At 40.9% G+C, this 21,194-nt stretch overlaps 1 protein-coding gene across 3 annotated transcripts in view; it reads right to left on the bottom strand.

Moving 5' to 3' along the window:
• SASH1 (SAM and SH3 domain containing 1) overlaps nucleotides 1-21,194 on the bottom strand; it is a gene marked incomplete at its 3' end in the record, with an annotated part of 506,774 nt that overhangs the window by 172,884 nt on the left and 312,696 nt on the right. The window contains exon 1 of one of the 3 annotated variants that reach the window (XM_081854315.1): nucleotides 5,962-6,117. The exons of the other annotated variants lie outside the window; for them this stretch is intronic. Coding sequence (XP_081710441.1) covers nucleotides 5,962-6,003 — 42 coding nt within the window. The 5' untranslated portion in view covers nucleotides 6,004-6,117. Of the gene's footprint in view, nucleotides 1-5,961; nucleotides 6,118-21,194 lie in introns of those variants that run through there. 3 annotated transcript variants of the gene reach the window in all.

The raw sequence follows: 21,194 nt of genomic DNA, 5'->3' as shown, positions 1-21,194 counted from the left end.
TGTGTGATTAGTCCATCAAATATCAAGCACTATTTGTGTCACCTCAAAATGCACACATCAATTTAAATATTATGCCTTTTCAGTTTGGGGTGGACTCACATCCAGCCATTCATCAAGTTTTAGAGTAGCAAATGGTTTTTAGGATGTAGCATATAGAGTAAAAAGCCCGTCCAAAAGAGATACGAAAGCTCTGTGATTTGGAAGTATTGGTGTGGATATGTGTATACATATGTGCATGTAGAAGCCCTAAAGTTAGTTGCTGAACTGCAGATGGATCATACAGTTGACTTAAAAGGAAGAGCTTTAGACTTTCACACCAGTACCAAGAGCTGCATTGCCAGACCCTTTGAACCGTAACACAATGGTGCTATTAGAAACCCACCTCCACAACTATCGTATTTCACTTGTCAGTGAAATATCAAGCTGCAAACCTGCATTTGACTTTTGTGGGTGTTTTTTGTTTTTGTTTTGTTTGCTAATGGACACTTCTACAGAGTGTTCCTTATAAGCCTTCCATCCTCTTCTGAATGTGCTTTAGTGAGATAAGTCCTAATGAATACAATGTTTCACCTGCCTAGTATATTGAGAAAGTGCAGATGACTGAACTGGGACTGAAATGACAGAGGTTTAAATGCCACGTCCAAAAAGAAGCTTGGATTTAAAGGCCAGGTATGCAAACCAGTTCTTTAATATGTGGATGTTCTCTTGATGCTGAAAGAATTGAGTGGCATTGATAAATCACCCTATTCAAGTGCTTGATAGCAGAATTCAAATATTTATGGAAATGTCCAATTAAGGCCTGAAAGAAGCAACAAACAGTGCCTCACCAATGAGTATAAGTTGGAAATCAGTGACGACAGAAATTGGGAAATAAGAGATACCTATAATTTGAACATAAATGGAAAACGCAAAGAGCTGAGACGCAACCAGATTACACAAAATAATATTCCTAGCTACACAGCCACAGGTTATGATAATAGTGACTATACCAGTTTTTGCCAAACTGGTGTCATGGACTGAAAATCCCACCAGTCCCATTTTCAGCTGCCCATGCTAGTTGGGACTGATGGGAGTTGTACTACAAAACATCCAAGTTGGCAATGGCTGGGCTATTTTGTCCGTCATTCTTATACCAAACTAGACCATTGCTTCATCTAGTTTAGTACTGACTACACTAGAAGTAGCCAATGTCATGCTGTCCAAATGTTGCTGGACTGCAGGTCCCATCATACCTAACCATTGGCCATGTTGGCTGGGGTTGATGGAAGCTGGAGCCCTGTAGATCACTTCTGGTCTATACTGACTGGCTGTGACTCTCCAGAGTTTCAGATTAGGAGCTTTCCCAACATTATCTATTGATGCCAGGGATTGAATCTATGACCCTATATATGCATTACATGCTACCCATCCCCCAAGCTGAATTTTTCCTGAAGGGGTAGATCTGCTGTCACTTTTAAATGTCAAATGATACTAGTAAATATGTCACATCAAGGCTGCAGTTGTATGCACCAGGGGGCAGGCCCCACTGAAAACAATCAGACTTATTTAAAAGAAAACATGTATAGGATTAGGCTGCAATGCTACTTGTTACTTAATGTAATGTGTCTTCTGTTTGTGGCACCACTTCTTATTTTCTTCAGAAATATTCAGTCAATGCCTTGTTTTCTTTACAAGCCTTTTGCTATTTATTCCAGAAAAAATGTATCCCAACACACAAAAACAAAAAATGCTCGAAAGAAGAAATGGTGGACAGAATGCCAGCTGACAATTATGCTATTTGGAATAAATCTATAGACAGCAGCAGCTCCATCATCCACTAGTCTTGCATATCTCCAATTTGAGAAAACTCATCTCACATAACTGCAGCAGCTGTTACTGTTTGGATTGAGAATAGTAATAAGCCATATGGTATGCAAGAAATCCCCATACATATTCTCACATGGACAAATATTATTATTGCACAGGATAAACACATCACTATATTGACTTTTCTCTGGGGAAGCATACAGCCTTCAACCTAATTTTTAAAATATTGCCTGCTTCCCAGTGAGCCAATTGTCTAAAAGGAATGCATTTAGTTACCCAAAATAAGTTACTTAAGGTCTGAATTTCAGGGACAATTTTAAACTTGTAATTAGATTTAAGCATTATTGTAGTAAAAAAAAAAACAAGCATAAAGTAATCCCAAGCAGCCTTTAGGGAGAGATATTGGCAAAGGGGAACAGACTTTTAAGTGTCTTTTAAGAAGATGTAGGTGCAGAAAATTTGTCAGTCCAGGACCTGTGTCAGATATAGGAGCTGGTGAATCAGGAGGAACAATGACTTCTTGGTATGGCTGCAAGATTGGTGTGCATGTGAAGGAGATTGCAGTGGAACTCCCCAGGACAATGGCTGTAGTGTGTATCACAATTACAGCGGAGCTAAGGCAGGATATTAATACCAGCATATGGGCATTTATGACTTGATCCCTTCCTATGGAAAGGTGCACATACATATATGTTCTTAGAGAAGAATATACTATGTCTCCTAAGTGTTCATGTCAGTCAAATAACATTGGTTGGGAATTCAGTTGTAACTGAGTGCAGAAGAATAAGCTTCTCAAACGGTATAGAAGGGACTCCTGTCCTACTGCAAGATTGAAAGTGTCATCTATTGACAATACAGGCACAGAGTTTTTCATTTTTCTCTCTCCAGAGATTTCCCTTAGGGCCTGGTCTGTGTGCATATATCATTTGTTTTCAAGTTTACTGCTGCACTACCTGATATTTGAGGCAGAATTTGGCAGCTTAAGAATATGGTGACTGTGCCTAGGGAAAACTCGAAACCAAAGGATGGAAGGGTATTTCCAGTAGGAGCTTCCAATTATTTGAATCAAACATTGGACTCAGACTTTAAAAAACAAACAAACAAACAAACAAACAAACACCTCTAATACTGACCACATGCAATCTTGACAGCGTCAAGCTTAGAGTGAACAATAGCATTATTGTTCCACATTTGCTCCATTTCCCCTTTACAGTTCTTGCTTCAAAACCGTCTTCCTAAATGCCAAGAGACCTCTGGGTGGAAAATTAATTCTGCAAAGAACACTTAACGGCTATATAATGATTGCCTGTAATTTACCACTGAAGCTAATTAAAGGGGAAGAGGGCTGAGCTCTTTGAACTGCTCATACAACTGCAAGTCTGACACTGTTAGCTGAAAGCCTACCTGCAGATCTTAACTGCATGCTTTCCTGATCTGCATTAGAGTACTACTACTGTGGGGAGATCTGGTATCAAAGCATGATATCTTTCCCTCTATAAACTAGCAAACAGGGATCCTGCAACAAATGTGGGATAAGAAGTAACAAGATTTTGTAATTTTTTTTTAAGCACAGCATGAATATTTCAGTACAGCCAGAAGCTTAGGATATAGTGACATAGTAAAGGTAAAGGTAAAGGTACCCCTGCCCGTACGGGCCAGCCGTGGGTTGCGCGCCCATCTCGCTAAAGAGGCCGGGGGCCAGCGCTGTCCGGAGACACTTCCGGGTCACGTGGCCAGTGTGACAAGCTGCATCTGGCGATCCAGCGCAGCACACGGAAACGCCGTTTAGCTTCCCGCTAGCAAGCGGTCCCTACTTATCTACTTGCACCCGGGGGTGCTTTCGAACTGCTAGGTTGGCAGGCGCTGGGACCGAGCAACGGGAGCGCACTCCGCCGCGGGGATTCGAACTGCCGACCTGACGATCGGCAAGTCCTAGGCGCTGAGGTTTTACCCACAGTGCCACCCACGTCCCTACATAGTGGGACACTACAAAAACCTGTAGGAATGGAGAGAACCAGTGGGAAACAATTATCTCTGAATATAAAACTATATAAGAAGGGCAGCGAAGGACATGCTGGAGGTGGTATCACCTTGTTCATCAAAGAGGGCATGGAATTCAGCAAGCTAGGAATCCCAAAAGGCACAGATTCATTGCAGGTGGTGAAACTTGCCTTGATTCTGCTTACTTGAGCATCCTGTTCTCCACTGCTCACTAACCTATTCCCATTCCTCATAGGGCAAAGAATTGACCTAGGGGACCAGGGAGAGGGTAACTGATAGGTGAAGAGTTCTCCCTTGCAGACGGGAAAGGCTCACTGGGACCCTCCTTCCCCCAACTGTTTGAAAAGTCAAATGTGCTGCTAGCATTGCTATGTTGCCAGCATCTTTCTTTTCAAACTGTTGAGGCCCAGCGGACCTCTTCCTCTCTCTCAGATGTTTCATCTTCACCTATTGAAAACTATAGAAATTTAAAGTGTTCCACTTTAGTTGATTTGTGCCCTTCTTTCTTAGGTAAGAAAAAAAGCCATTTATATTATTGTTCAATAATATATTTAAATTTAAATAATGAGAGACAAAGAATCCCAGTGATCTCACAAATATAGATGTGCATCTGTGCAGATTACCCAATTCATTCTTCTTTTCTGAAGCTCTGTTATCTATAAGTGCACAACAACAATTCTCTTGGGATGTCTTAATTATTTCACCACCTGAAACAATTACAGACATATTCACCCTTCTGTTCCACAGTCCCTGGGACCTGATGGCCCCAAGGGGCCATCAAAATCATGAGAGTTTTGACCTTGGAGGGTGAGAGAGATCTAATGTTGGATGCCCTCTTCCCTCTGCCATGGAAATTTCTGTAGCCCTTTCTTCCTGACCTCAAAGCTCTGATATCACTAGGGTTGAAAAGGGGGCATGCCAGAGATGGACCAGGGGAAGGCACTGGATTCAATATCATTCTAGTAGTTCTCTGACATGCCCCCAAATCAGGAAAAAGCTACACCAACCCAGAAGCTGCCATGGTTCACTTTCCTCCCATAGTACTCAGTGGGATTCCCCCCAAAAGATAATCTGAAAAAGATGTAGAAGTGCAATAACAGTCCTCTGCCTTGCATCTGCATCTGCTTCTGCCTTAGCAACAAGCACAACTACTTGTACAAGTAAAACCACCTATGTTTATTAGATCCTTGAGCCCTCCATGCCATGTGCCAGAGGCTCCCTAATCCCTAGAACCAGCTTTTCAGGTGGAGGGCTTAGACAGTGAAAATGGATGGACTAAGTTGCATGGGTGGAAGTGGATACAACTCAATGAGGACACAATCCCAGGGCCTTTTCCCCTCTCCCCTCCTCCTTAATGTCAAACATGGCCCAAACCTGACACACATGCACAGCAGATATATTTGTTGACATAGACAGTTATAAACAAACACATAAAATATATGGAAACAAACACCAAGGAATCCTGGGACAGACATTCGCATCTGGTACTTGCTTAGCAAACTAGTTAATCTGGTTTTAATAAGAAAGGATATACCAGGAGGTCCTGCTAATTGCAGGTCATCCACACCATATTACACGAATAGTTTCCCCTCCCCCACTTCAATCTTTTGAAGGGCAGAAAAATCAAATAGCTACCTGTTACCTTGAGTCTTGCTTTGGTCAGGGCTGTTGTATTATTAGTGTTAGTGACAGACTCCCAGTGCTAGAAAAGCAGCTTTTAATTGATTTAAAACACACACACAAACACACACAAATAATTTTACTGTATTCCACTAAAACAAATTCATTAACTACTTTCTTCAACAGTTTCATTCAGGGAGATATAAACCTAAAGTAAAGCTGTTATTTCAACAGATGCACAAACAGAGAGATATATTTTAAATTCCAGTAAAGAAATCAGTTTCATTTGTTATATTCTATTCTTAAAAGTGGTTATAATACTGTGTTAAAAGAAAGCTTTATTTTACATTTCAAGACCAATGGGAAATTATAGTTAATCCTCAGTACAAAAACACTGAAAGACTGATAATGACTTTTTCCATTTTGAGATAGCCTGGATCCTTTAAACAGCACAACCACTTTCATCTGAGATTCCTAAACTTGTAAATTTCCAAAGTAAGAAACACACTTTTACTCAGCATCCATTTTACTTACCACTTCCCTCTCAAACACAGACTTGCTTGCAAAAGTATCCATAATGAAAAGTGAATGCCATTTATCTTTTCCTTTTCAGAAAGGAAACGTTTCACTGCCAGAAGAGAATTATGAACAGAATTTACTGAGCACTTCCTGACTCAAAGAGACTCCACGGCAAATGAGTTTAGAACGATCTGGGTTGTGGCATTTTATTTTGTGATTCAAATGTTAAGTATGTCTCACTTGACTGGATGCTTGCAAAACATGTAATAAGGAAACAAGGAAAGAATAGACACCCCCCCCAGCATTATTCGTATTTGAAAATGTTCGGCTCAAGTTACCATGTGTCATTCAGCTTGGCCACTCCTACATATACTGTTTCTCATATGCAAAATCCAACCTCTTAGTGGGTGTTATGAGGAAGGAAACCAAATATCAGACCAGATGTTTGTAATTAGATACTGCATGTTCAATGTGAATGAAAGTACAGAACATACAAACTTTTTGTGCACTTTAGGAATATTGCATGGAAAATTAAGGGAGCTGTTATAAGAGGCGTTACTTCTTTTAAACTTTCTGCAAATACCCGGTGTTTTTGCATGGGAGTAAAACACTCAGCTGAATCCAATGCCATGCCCAAACTTGCTGGAAACAATTATTTCTACATTTTAGATGCAATATCATTCTTGCAATTAGAAACTGCATGAATAGCTTCTAAAAAGCAAATTGTTGATATGGAGTCATCAGTTTGGATGAGGACCTTGTCATGGAGAGCATTAAATCCTTTGTCCTCTGCAGTAGTCCTGATCTAGATTGAGACCCCCGTTACTGCTATTTGCATTGGAAGTTTCATTTCCAAGGTAAATATGAGGTGCTACTCTATTTGGCCCTCTAATCACCACCACAAAATTTCTTTAGTTATATCAGAGTTTCTTATGTAGTTTGCTCTCCCAGATTGATTTTGCTTTAACAATTAGCTGGCATGGAGGGGAGGGCGGGACAAGCTGGTTCAGGACTGTGATCTGGGTGGATATGTAGCCGTAGGCTAGTATAGAAGGCAGCATGCTTCTGAATACCAGTTTCTGGAAACCACAGGAAGGGAGATTGCTCTTTTGCTTGGGTCCTGCTTGTGGGTTTCACACAGGCATCTGGTTGGCCACTGCGAGAACAGGATGCTGGACCAGATGGGCTCTTGACCTGATCCAGCAGGGTCTTCTTATGTTCTTAAGAGCATTGTGCTCGAATGGCATTGTGTTGCTAGATAGACGGTGTTCTTTCTCACTATTGCCTCTTGTGCGCTGGCTAGAGCTAATATGTATGGGAAAGGGTATACATCAACTGCAGCCTCAGGACAAAGAGATAGTACTTGGTTGGGAGCAGTAGTGCTTACTGATATCAGTGTTTGTTTTAAGTAGTTCTACAGCATAATCCTATGCTCTGCAGCAGAGTGTCAGTAGAGTGTAGGACTGGATTTCAGCTCCCATTGCTGGCACAAGAAGAAATTCCTGTTGGTCTGCTAGTCTTTGACCGTTCCACCAGGCATCCTTCATTCTAACCAGTTGAGCAGAAAAGGGTGGCATCTCCCACTACTTACAAATTATTAAAATGGTAGAGTGGTATTAGAGTAGTGTAGCCTTCCCCAACATGGTGCCCTTACCCAGTATCACCAAGGATCAATAATGATGGAAGTTACAACCCAACACATCTAGAGGGCACCATGTTGGGGAAGCCTGGAGTAGCCTATTAGAGTGGTAATGGTCCCTCAACAATGGCACAACATTGAGATACTGCTGCAAAGGGGTTTTAGTGGAAGTTTATAAGCCAAGTAGGTCATGGCTGAAGACCTTTGAGCCCCTTTGCTTTGGACACAATTATGCTAGAAGTGGTGCATGTCTCAGCTTGCTCTGAAGCAGCTAAATGAGATGATGTGATCAGGCTGTAAATCTCTTAATTATTAGTCTAAAACAGCCAGATAATTGTTAAAAAGGGAGGAGGTTTCAGCACAATATTTGTAGTTTGCTGCACAGCAAAAGTTCTTCATTTTCAAAAATGCCAAAATTCAGCTTATGAAATGCAGCTTTTTAATTTTTATTAATTTTTTATTCTTTCCCACTCCCCTCCCCTCCCCTCCTTTGAAATCTGCAGCCAAGCCACTGAATCTCTCTTATTTGGCCTCACATTTTGTCAAACACAGACAACATTGTCTCTTTGCAAGGAATTGTGAACCCTCTGGCCTTGCCAATTACAGTCAGGATGTCTCCAGTGCTTTATTTATTGTTTAGAACTGGGTGAATATAGGCCAAAGAGTTTCAAATATTTCCTTTAACTCAGCTCTTTAGCCCAATGTCCGATCATTTGTATTCTCGTCCCTACAGAGTTCTTGTATTGTACCTTGCCTTCTGTTCTTTAATTGAATGGATTATCAGCTTCCTGCATAGCGCCAGTAATTATGTTTAGAAAAATAAGGATGCAGATTTGTACTTTAAAGAGGAGGAATGTATTTATTATAAGGAATACAAAATAGCTATTCTTTGTTTGTTTTGCTTCTGCTTCTGCTGCACTTAGCGGTAGAAAAATGCCAATGAAAATAAAGCAAAACTGACTTAGACTGCAATCCTATCCCCACTTACCTGGCAGTAAACCTCAGTGAACATAGTTGGATTTATTGCCAAGTAAAAATCCATAGGATTGTGTTGTTTGTTCAGTTTTGGTTTGTAGATGTCCTTGCCAGACAATGGGAAGAATTTCAGTTGAAAGTAAAGAACGGAAGGTATTCTAAATAGAATTAAAGAAGAACTGACTGTAGACTTCAAAATCTCCTGATTTCTTTTTAAAACCTGAGCTTTTCTGATGAGGAAACAGGCTATTTCCTCAAGATCACAGTGACCATCCATCAAACATCTTTTTATGCTTACTGAGAACGAGGCAAAGTAATTCAGTGAAAAGTCTGAAGTTCAATTGCAGCCTTTTGCAGAAAGCTAGCAAAGGGTGAGAAATGAATCATCTTTATGCACCATTTCTGTAGTACTCTTTTTTTTATTGATCTACTCACAAAAAGAGGTTTGAACATTTTGAAAGCCAACTCAATGCCTTTGATCATACACAACTCAGAGATTTCTTAAACCTATAGCATGCAGTTGCTTATACCACAAGTAGAATTTTTAATATAGTTTTATTCCAATAGAAGAGGGAATGGGCCCTTTATAATGCAGCTTCAGGGCCAGTTCACATGACCCTTAGTTATGTGAAGGGCTGTTTCCTTTTATTTAGAATGACCAATCACTATCTAAGTTCAAACAGTATTCTAAACTATGGGGGAAGGGGATGCCCCCCAGTATAAAAATTAAGGACAGCTGTCTGCAAATGTCATTAAAAAAAACCCCTGATTACAGTTACGTAATGACTTTTCTGTTTGCATCTCCAGAGCCCTTTTAGCACCGAATTCTAAAATGTGGAGAAAGAAAACAATCTGTCTTTTGAAGGAGTTGTAGTAGACCTGCTGGCAAAAACATAACATCATTTTTATTATACGAAAACAACTAAGGCAAAGTGAAATACCTTTGTTGTTTTTTTTCCTTGCTTTTATACAAGTAGACCCAAGTACAATAATGGCTGTCCAACAAAATGTGCTCCAACATCTCTGCTCAAACTGCTTTCCTCAAGCTGCCTGCTCCCCACTCAACTTATTCCTTTCACAGTCATTAACTGCATACTGCTACCAATTATCATAATTATGATGCCCAGGCTGTGCCCTTGATTGATCCTAGAAGTGAACACAATTTACCGGTATACACAAGAGAGCTTCTGAGGGAAATATAAACAAGTTATTTGACTTTGGAACAAACCCTTTAAAAATAAATCAGAATAAGAGGAGTCAGTCAGTCTCTCCCCTCTCTTTTAACCTGTCATATCATATTTTTATACACAGTTTTCTCAGACTAGTACTGCAGAAACTTGCTGTGATCCTATTAACATAGCCATCAAGCACTATGGGAAGACTTTTATGCTATAAAGCAGGATGGACTGCCACAATGAGATTGATATGTCAAAACATGGCTAAGTCAAACATCTGAAAAGCTAAATCATTAGGATTGTTCACGCAACAAATTATATACAATTTCTGGAAAAGGAGGAACGGGTTTGTGTCTGCAGGCCATCCAGATCTAAGCTTGTTGGCACAAACTAGTGAACAGTGCTAACACACTTATAAGTGTAGGCCCTGAATATGCAACTTGAACCCTGCCACTACAGACTGCACATACGCAGCCTATGTGTGTGCACCTTGCGCACTGTAGACTCTGTTCGTTAACACTGTCAAGCTATAAGAAGGATTTTGCCACAAATTAGATGCAAATGTGGTAAGACAATCTGTTCTCTGAGAGTCACTGCAGTCCTGGGCCAGTTTCATGAGCAAACCAAGCCACTGCTATGAGCAACAATATTTTTCGGGGGTGCACACAAAGCTGCATATAATCAGAGGAGTGTACTTCAGGATCCCATGCAGTGATACAAATTATGCTGGTGTGTATCACTCAGATCATGTAACTCAATTGGTTTATGGCAGCATAAAATCTTGGCTAATTCTTGAGTTCATGATAGCTTTCCTTATGATACCCATCCTTGCTCTAAAAGAAACAAGGCAGGAAATAAGCTAACTTGTGGCCTTTCAGATGCTGTTTGACTACCACTCCCATCATCTCAGATCATTGACTATGCCAGCTAATGGGAGTTGGATTTGAACAACATCTGGAGGTCCACAGGTTAGCCACCCTTTGGAGAGACTCTATGACACTTCTTAACCTGTTTGAAATGTTCAGAAATGTCAATGCATTGGTATATGTTGGCACAGATTCAGAAGGCCAGTGTTTTGCACATAATAAGCAGAACCCGTCAGCAATAATGGCTGATGTCCTGCCTTCTGATCTCAATTTCCCCTCAAACTCAGAAGAACACCATCCCATCTTCCTGGACCTTCTAGGGAAGAAGATATTGCTTTGCCAAACTCCTCCAGCTTGTAAGACAACACTCTTAATGCTGTCCTCCTCACCATAGGAGCTGATAACTGCCAATATTCCTTTAAGGGCACAGAAGGGGCAGGGTCAACACCAGGTCCAGATGGGCCAGATTTAATAAGATCCCTGCAATTTTGAGTTAACAGGTCTCCTCCAACCATCAGCTGTCAGAGTGCTCTGTTAGATTTTGCCCCATCAGCAAATAATTCCCCTGAGTTGTGAGGAGACAGAACAGCTACTCAGGGATACCCATGTGGTGCATTTAAAATGGGAAGAAAAATGTGTTTTAGGGAGTTAAAGCAATTAAAGTATAAGCAGTTTGGCAAGGCAAGATGAATGAGCAAACCATTGTTTCATATACCTACATTTATCTTCTTGCATGGCAGTCATATAAGCATACTAAGAATCTCCCTCTTTTCCTGCCACCCACATGAAAACTCCTGAACACAAAAGACACAAAGCCATTCTGTTCCAAACACCTGGCAAGTGTAAATTGTTCTACTACCAGAAACACAGCCTCTCCTTTCCCCTCCTAATGAAATAACAACCATCGTGTTCTAACCTGTGGAAAATTTTGAAGGGAGAAGGATGGATATACTTCCTGCACCAGGAAGCACCCCAAAAAGAAGCACGTGGAACTAAAGTAGAGTCCTAGCTCTATGGCACACATAGCACAACCTGGAGGAGAAGAATACTTTTGTTTCATAGATTTACTGGCCACTTCCCATTATGAAGAATTATAGTGCCAGCCCACAATTAGCATTAGGCATGCCACCCATGGACCATCTTTCCTTTAGCTCAGAAATAATCTGAGTCATTCCCTCAGTATACTGACAAGCACTTTAGCTTATTCCTAAACTTAAGCTGAATTTGCCTCTCCTGCACCGTGAAGTCTCAAATTCCCTACTACCCTACTCAGAACCTGAAAACTCAGCTAATTTGTTGAGTTCTGATCATGGGGGAAAATTCCAAGCACATTCAATTGAATATATACACAAAGCCCTTCGGACCTTTGCACTAATTTCTTGGGGGCGTTGGAGGTGGAGCCGGAAGCACGTGAATTGGGAAAAGCAAAGTAGTCCCACCAGTATTTGAAATACTGGTAGCATCATGTATATATTTGTTCTGAAAGTACAATTCGGATGTGAAGAAACAATAAGAAATTAATATGATTGGCTATCGTGGTTAGAGAACAGCTGTTTTATGGCAAAACTGGGAATGTATTGCATTGGGAACAGGGTTGCTATTTGCGTTTTGAAATGATACAAAAATACAAATGCAAATACAAATGCTGGTTCCTATGCATGAATATGTAAAGAAGAGAATGATTTTCAGATTATGCCAACACTACCAGTTGATTCAAATCTTGTGTACCATAGAAACATGTGTGGCATCAATAATATTCCCTTAACTGTGAGATGCCAGCTCCCACTTCCAAAATACACTTCTAATGCTGTGTCTGCACATTCTTTATTAAGGAACATTGAAAATTTACTATCTATATTCTATTTCACAGGAAATATGGTTCTAAGTGTCAAGGAACAAGACTCAGGATGATTAATTTAAGCAGCAGAGATATGTGGTGTTTAAAGACATCACCGAGATACTTTTGTCCAGCTGCACACAAGGATGTGAAACAAATTGATTGTGATGGATTTTAAGTGACAAGCAGAACTGAAAAAGGGCCTTACAATGCCATTGTAGCCACACTGGCATAAACTGCTTCATGTACCAATTATGCGTAACCATCAATAAAAGCAGGGTACAAATCACATGGAATTAACTGATAAAGGAATCTCAGTCATTATTACATTAATCTGGGGCTGCATCAGGGAAAAAAATGAAAAGACTAAAGCCAACCTTGAACTATAAAGCAACTAATTAGAACACCTACTCGATCATTAAAACATTAAAGGCACACCTTCATGCAGTGGACGAGCTTAATGCCATTGAATGTTAATCATTACAGAGCAGGGCTTCCTTCAGAGGTTAGTATCCCTGGCATCAGATGTGGCTCACAAGCTTTCAGGGTCCCACTGCTGTTCCCTGGAGACTCCTGGACCTGCTGATCCTCCTCTGTGCTGTCAGTGCTGGTTCACCTGCCCTTTCTGAGTGTTCCGGCAGTGGCAGAGGGTGGGATTCAGCTATGTTTTACTCAGAGTAGACCCACTTAAATGAATGAACACAACTAAGTGGCGGGGATCAGATGCAGAAAACCAACAGTGGTGATGGTGGCAAGGAGAACGGAGCCCATCTTAACCATGGCTTTTCAGAAACTTGGAGCTGGCATGGCTGCTCAGTATCCTGGGCGAATGAATTCTATAACTGTGAAGCAGCCACGGAGGATAAAGTTCCCACTCATCTTTTTGCATGGATTTTGTCACTGCCAGGTCAAAGGCAAGCAGCAACAGATGGAGGACAAAAAGTGTAAACTGAAGGTTGGAGAGACACTCCGGATGGGCAAGATGGAGTCTCAGAGTCAGTTCTGTATAAAGTTTACATTGAAAGTCAATGGTGCACGGACAGATGGTGCAATGCAGGCACACAGATGGCAGACTGGAATGTCCGTAGGTAGAGAGACTAGCGGATAGTCTGGCAGTAATACTGGAGAGTCACAAAATCATGCCCAAATACTCCCTTGTTGCCCAGGCAAAGATCCAGACCTAAGCTGGAGCCATGCCAAGGGAGACCAAGGGGCTGCCTGGAAGCAGAGTCATCCAGAGGCCTGGGATGATGAGACTATCCTTTTCACTTACAACCTTCAGTGGATTACCAGAAAGGACACGAGTGGAATGATAAGGAGTCTCTTTGGATGAGTTCTGATTGATCTCATTTCAGAGGGAGGGAGTAGGCAGGAATTTGCAATAATTGAACCTAGGGATTCTTCTGGAAGATAGGGCCAAGCAACGAAGGGCTCAGAGAAAAAGCTGAAGTCCAAAGCTCCCCACTGGGAGTCAGGGCTGCTTTTGAAGAAGCAAGATAATATGCTCTTAGCAATTCAAGCTCATTAGTAATTAAGCTGCTGTGTTCTGCACTAGTTGCAGCCTTACCCATCATAGCCAAACTAAAAGGGCAAAAATAATAACAATTTATATGCAAATCTTTTAAAGCCCTTTCACATTTTTAAAGCCCTTTCACATTTTGTAAAGATAAAAGCAAAATTAAAGCAACTCTGTGGATGTAGGTTGACTAGTTTTGCTAGTGTATAGCCTCAGTAATGAAAATTTCATTTAGCCAATTATAGAGAATATGACCAGCATGCTCAAAAGGCCGCTAAAGGCAAACAGGTGCAGAACAACCTACTTTGCAGAGGTAATATACACTTTTTCTCTTTCCACTAGATGGCAGTAAACGTTTGTTCAGTTTCAGTGACAAAATAATGGTCATAAACAAAAATGCACAAAACGGAATTTGTTCTTTACAATCTTTAAAGGTTAATGGATTATTAAATTATGTTTACATAGTATGCTACCATGAAGTTGTAAATATTGCACTTTCAGTTTGGAAGACCATTTCTACTTGCGTTTATGCACACGAACAGATATCACTTGGTGAGGCAAGAGGGGGTTAGCTCCAAAGCTTATACAAAATAGAAATATGGACAAAAATCCTATTAAGTCACTACAAATACACTTCCTTCTCTGACAACCTCTGCCCCTGCCCCCCACAGCCACAAAACACTCCCCTCTGTCCTATTGTTACTACATTCTCTCTCTCTCTCTCTCTCTCTCTCTCTCTCTCTCTCTCTCTGCCATGTTCCTACCTCCTTACCATACCATGCTACTCCCAGAGTGCGGAACTGTAACCCTGTAAAACATTGCCACAAATGGTTTCTTGGGGGAAATGTTTCTACCCCAAGCTAAATTCCAAAGAATCCAAAGGAGAGTAAAATATCTCCAATCCAAACCAAAGGGATGGTTTCAGAAGTCTGCTTTCCTGGACCAGTTTTTGTTTGTAAAGGCTGTGGGATATATATCCCCCTCCCTCAATAAATTAACACTGGAGAAGATAAAACACAATCCAGTGGTAAACATCAATAGATTTATTGGAATATTTGTGGGCGGGGCACTTTTTCATTTTCAAAAAGATAACCCTAGGTGGGCACTTAAATGTGTATCACCGGGTAGGTTTTTGATGAAAAGTTTTGACCCCAACACATACCATTAGCTGAAATAAGCAAAGCACCTTGCATGTCATGTTCAGATGGTTTCCTTGAAATATGGTTGTTGGTTTTGGTCCTAGATGCTTCTTTGTGCACTGAAAAAAAATTAAATGGCTGAAATTTGGGGACATTGTTTGCAGGTGACAATGTTCTAGGAGGCCTATATTGTATGGCTACCTTTTGTCAATTTTGCAACAAATACTACACTAGGGTATAATTTTACCTCCAAACTGCTTTAAAATGAATCAGATTATTGTTTTCCTAGCCCAGTATTGTCTGCTCCGATTGGCAGGAGAAAATGTCTCAGCCAATGCACAATGCAAGCTAATCACAATGAATGAAGAGGGAGAAGCTGATTAGGAGCCACTGAAACACTTTCTTGATGTGCCTCTATCCTGAAAAACTGTAATCTGTGTTGGAATTACTTGCAAGCCACATATGGCCCTGAGGGCAAGTTTAGGCATCTAACAACATGGGCTGTGTCTAAGGATGCTTAAGAAATCCAATATTTGCAAGTTCTGATACAAACTGACCTGATCTGTAGCCTCACAATGTTTTTTGTGCTTCCTGGATGCACTAATGAAGTTTTGACACCCGACCATAACAGACCCTCCAAGTGTCCCTATTTTTCAGGGACAGTCCTGGATTTACAGAAGCCAGTTTCTGATTTGATTCCGCAATGTCCCACTTTTCCTTAGAATGTCCCTATTTTCATCGGAGAAATGTTAGAGGGTATGGAATAGGACGTCACTATTTTCACCTGAGAAATGTGGGAGGGTATGCCATAAATGTTACATATATACCCCAATACATTACAGACACACATACACACACACCAACAGGCTTATCAATTATCTGAATGCTGGTTGTTTTGTAACCATAGCAGCAACAACACCAAACAAGAGACAAGTATCAGTCAGTAGACATGGCAGAACTCTGAGGTTTTTAAAGATCTGCCCAATGAAGACTGAGTATACTCAGTAGACATGGAGAGCTGAATGACTATGGTGCTGCAGAACTGGAAATATAGGGGCGGGGATTAATGGAATTGAGGCTGTGTATAGTATACATAAAGCCTTTGTACACAGCAGCTTGCAGTTGTACACAACTTTGCACAATATCATCTACAGCAGTAGCTAATATCTGTGTTGTCTTTGCACACAGGTGGGCAAGTTTTCAAACAAGTGCACAACACTGAGATCGAGCAGTGAAGGTACCGCCAGAAGAAATGAGGTTACAGGGAACCAGGCAGGGGGCTTTCTCGCTAGTTGCACCAGCCCTGTGGAACACCCTCCCATCAGCTGTCAAGGAAAGAAACAACTATTTGACTTATAGAAGACATCTGAAGGCAGCTCTGTTTAGGGAAGGTTTTAATGTTTGATGTTTTATTGCGTTTTTAGTACTCTGTTGGGAGCTGCCCAGAGTGACTGGGACAACCCAGTCAGATGGGCAGCAAACAAATATATATTGCAGCCTTTTGAAAAAGGGACTAGAAACTGATGTCTTGCTATACTGATATACAGAGGATACATATCAGTATACAGAGGTGACTTTACTGCTTTCTATTTTCCCTATTTCATTCAGAGACAAGTTAAAAACGGTGAGAGGGAATGGCATAGCTAGCTTGCAATGTCATTAGATCTGCTCTAATAGAAGGCGGCCTGAGAACGTGCTCTCTGTGTACATATGTATGCAGCAAGCATTTGAGAGGTGTGTTCTCAGCACAAAACAGATTATATACATTCCAGCAGAATGCACAGAATCTAGACAAATAGGGTGGGGCAGGGATGATGTGAGGGTGACGTAGGGTGTATAGCACTCCCCAAAAGGCACCTGCATCCAGCACCGAATGCACAGTATCACACACTGCATACACGCCCTGAGAGGCTGGAATTCTGAACAGCCCCATGCCACATTGTACTGTAAATCTAGTTTATTTCTAGGAGAGAACTGTGCAAGTCAGTACAAATGTACAACAGATGTTCTCAAACAAAGCTAATTTATAAACCATTCTTCTGCCTTATAAATTACAGCAGTATATATTTATCTATTTATTTCGCTTTGTTAATATGAGTGTGCAAGGAATTATAAAATTCCTTCTGTTTTAACTCTTGCAAGTGGATGCCCATTTGCTGTTCTTTGATGACTGAAATTGAGGCTATAGAAAAATGCTTGATTACCTTCATTGTACATACAACAGTCATGTTCATAAATAGATTGGGTTTGATTTTTTCAAAAATGGAAGTAAAGGTTGAATGCTACTATAAAACACCTGCTTTTAACAACTGCACATTATAGCTTTACTGTGAGAAACACACGTTGATTATGTTTTTAAAGAGACCTTTCAAAGAAAATCAAAGGGAGTGTGTGTAAGCAGCGTACACACACTTTAAACTGCATATCCATTGGGCTGCCAGATTGGCACTCTGAGATTCATTTCCCAATTAAAGTAACCAATATATATGTGATAGTAACCCAGCTTCACAGGAAGTCTTGTTATGAAACCAACATTATCTGCACAACCCCAGTTTCTCTAAACCTTGTTGCTAACAAACAATGATAGTAATGGTTAAGCTTGCTTCAAGAATAACCCTCAGTGGTGGCTTGTTCATTAAGTTGAACTGTTTCATCAACTTCAGTCTGCCCTCAGCCAGCCCCGCCTGTCTGCCAACCAGTCCAGGGTATAGAACTGCCTGTCAGGTCCCACCTCCTTAGTCTCAGTGTTAACCTTGTAGAACTCAGCAGAGAAGAAGATGGGGACAAAACTCAACTTAATTGGCTCACTCACCCTGTCATTAGCTGTTTCCGTCTACTGTTAACCTCCCTGCTTTCTGCCCCACCAGTCCCAATGTGACCAGATACCATGGCTAATTCCCAAATCCCATATCAAATGGAGCTTTTAGAAACTTCTAAAAGGCTTTGTCTTCTGGTTGACCTAGAAGCAACTGAGTTGTAGAGCAGGGATGCTGTTGGACTATAATTGCATGGGACTGATGGGAGTTGGAGTCCAATAACATCTGGAGAGACACAGGTTCCCAGTTCTTGCTGCAGTGGATGATAACAGGAAGATTGGCTTGCAGATCTGCCAGTGGGTCTGAGCTTAGTAGCTGATGTTTGTCAGGGACAACTAGTCAGGGTTTAGCATAAAATAACAGAATTGTAAAGTCCTGAAAAGTCATCTAGTGCAACTCCCTGCAACACTGGAATCACAGCTAAAGAATCACTGACAGATGGCCATCCAACCTTTGTTTAAAGACCTCCAATGAAAGAGAGCCCACACCATTCCAAGGTAGTCTGTTCCGCTGTCAAACAGCTCTTACCACCAGGAATTCTTCCTAATGTTTAGTTGGAATCTCCTTCCTTGTAATTTTAATACAATGGTTCTGATCCTACCCTCTGGAGCAGCAGAAAACAAGCTTGCTTCATCTTTCATGCGACAGATATCTGAAGGTGGTTATCATTTCACCTCTCAGTGGGTGGGCTCTCATCAAGTACCAGGGCCTCAGCAGCCGCCAGATGAAGCCAATACCTGATTCTGTCCCCCTCAGCTAAATCTACAATTGGAACATTTTGTTGTCTTTCCAGTATGCAATTTATATGCTACTCCTTTACCGCAATCACGGCTTGATCCAAGAAGATGAGGAAAGAAGAGTAGGATGGCCACAAAGAAGAATAGGATGGAAATAATTCAGTTGCTTTCAGATATCTTGACTATGTTGTTTTCTCAGTTTTCCAGGTAAATGAGGTTGTATTGTATGCAAAAATAACCCTCCTCTCTTCCTCCTTAGAGGAAAGCCTCCCACAAAGATGCCTACAAAGAGGCTCACAAATATTTCAAGTTTAGATGTATATTAAAACCATATGAATAATGCATGGCATTCCTCTAGTATCATTGTGTACAGTGCTCTGTGATGCTGGCAGATATCCCAAGACCATAAAGACGGTGTTTCACTGGAAGTTGCATTGCTAGCTCCCTTTTGTGCTTTTGAAGGGGCATCTTAAGAGGCTGTCAAACACTGGAGAAGGAACTTGCATTCTGATTTTAGTAAGACGGTAAATAAAGCTCTAATATTTAAATTTCACACTCCTTGTAGGTGGAAGAATCTCAAATAAAAGTTTCTGTTGAAAAGAACTTTGTTCATTGGTGCTAATTTTTTCACCACCAGTTTTGGGTGTTTATTTGAATGAAGAGAGGCTTATAAAAGTAAGTAAATAAATAATGCTAATATGTGGAAATGAAGCACTATACAGTACACATTTATATTTGACTTCCATTTTTTAACTTTCATTTGTTACTTCCATATAGTGTAAGTACACATCAATTTATTTAGATAATTAAATGACTCACAAGGTATATCTGAGCTGTACTATAAAACTGCTTCTCTGACAACCACCAAGCACTGAAAATGTATTTTACAGAGAATGGAGGGACAGACAATGTAGTGTCCTCCAGATATTGTTGAAACTACATCGTAATCCTTGACCATTGGCCATGCTGGGTAAGGCAGATGGGAATTGGAGTCCAACAAAATCTGGAAGGCACTGTGTTGACTATCTCTTCTTTATTTAATAAGCTGCCATCAAATGTTATGCTTAGCTCTTTTGTGAGGAATGTTAAATCATTCCATTGGACATACCATATAAGATTGCATAATTTCCAGGACTGGCTTGGATAGTACAGTGTGGTGTAGTGGTTAAGAGCGGTAGTCTCGTAATCTGGGAAACCGGGTTCGCGTCTCCGCTCCTCCACATGCAGCTGCTGGGTGACCTTGGGCCAGTCATACTTCTTTGAAGTCTCTCAGCCCCACTCACCTCACAGAGTGTTTGTTGTGGGGGAGGAAGGGAAAGGAGAATGTTAGCCACTTTGAGACTCCTTAAAGGGAGTGAAAGGCGGGATATCAAATCCAAACTCTACATGAATTAACTGTCTCATTAGAAATAAAAATATTATTTTATTTATTAACATTGTTTACTGTCCTTCATCCATAGATATCAGGATGGTTCACAACATAAAAACACAATACAAAAACACAAAATACATAATGAAAACAGGAACAATAAACCAATAGCCCCTTCCCGACAAACACACTTAAAAGGGGTGTAAGATGATAATGAGCCAAAGGCCTGGTTGAAGAGGAACGTTTTCTTTTGATGCCTAAAAGTATGTAACAATTGCATCTTTATTTAAGGAACAGAAGAGCCCAGCAAAGGTCCATCTAGCCCAGCATTCTGTTCTCCGAGTTGCCAGCCAGACACCTAAAGGAAGCCCACAAGTATGTCATGAGCACAGTAGTATTCTCCCATGCCTGAACTCCAGCAACTTGTATACAGAGACACACTGCCTCTGATACTGGAGGTACTGTACAGCAATCATGGCTAGTAGCCATTCATACCCTTATTCTCCATGAGTTTCCCTAACCCTCTTTCAAAGCTGTTCAAACTGGTCACCATCACAACTTGTAGTAGCCAAATCCACAGTGTTAGCTGAGTGCTCCATGAAAAACGACTGTAACTAGCCATTTTCTGGACTTTCCCCAGTTCTATATTCTTTTCGGTATTTGTGTTACTGCTCCAATTTCTATAATGGCATTGCAGTGCTTACTGCTTTCTTTTCCATTTCTTCCCCCACGTGCCTTTTAAACTCTACTGCTAGCAGTGAAGAATCCAATATGCACATTGTGCTGCTGTACACTATAGTTGTCAACACTGTCAGGATAAATATGACCTATGAAAGCACAGAAAGCGACAGCATTTTTGACCTTTAATGTTTGGCTTCGCATTTGCCCCAAAGCAGGTGACCAAAAAGAAAGAAAGAAAGAAAAAAGAGTCAGGGCCCTATTTAAAAGTCTCAAGCTGCCTACCTCCCTCACAGTGCCTGGTATTAATATGCTGCAGCACTCAACGAATAAATATGACACTTATGCCTAGATCAGCCTTCTCCAACTTAGTGCCCTCCCAATGTTTTGGACTAAAATGCCCATCAGCTCCATCCAGCGTAGTGCTGGCACTAGGCTGGAGAAGGCTGACTATATACAACAATGCTGGATTTAGTTGTTCTTTTCATAATCTAGCCTATA

The sequence above is a fragment of the Podarcis erhardii genome (assembly GCF_964252035.2).
Source record: "Podarcis erhardii genome assembly, chromosome: 3".
NCBI classification, from domain to species: Eukaryota; Metazoa; Chordata; class Lepidosauria; order Squamata; family Lacertidae; genus Podarcis; species Podarcis erhardii.
The sequence above is the reverse complement of the archived record's forward strand: the minus strand, read 5'-3'. Positions and strand labels throughout refer to the sequence as shown.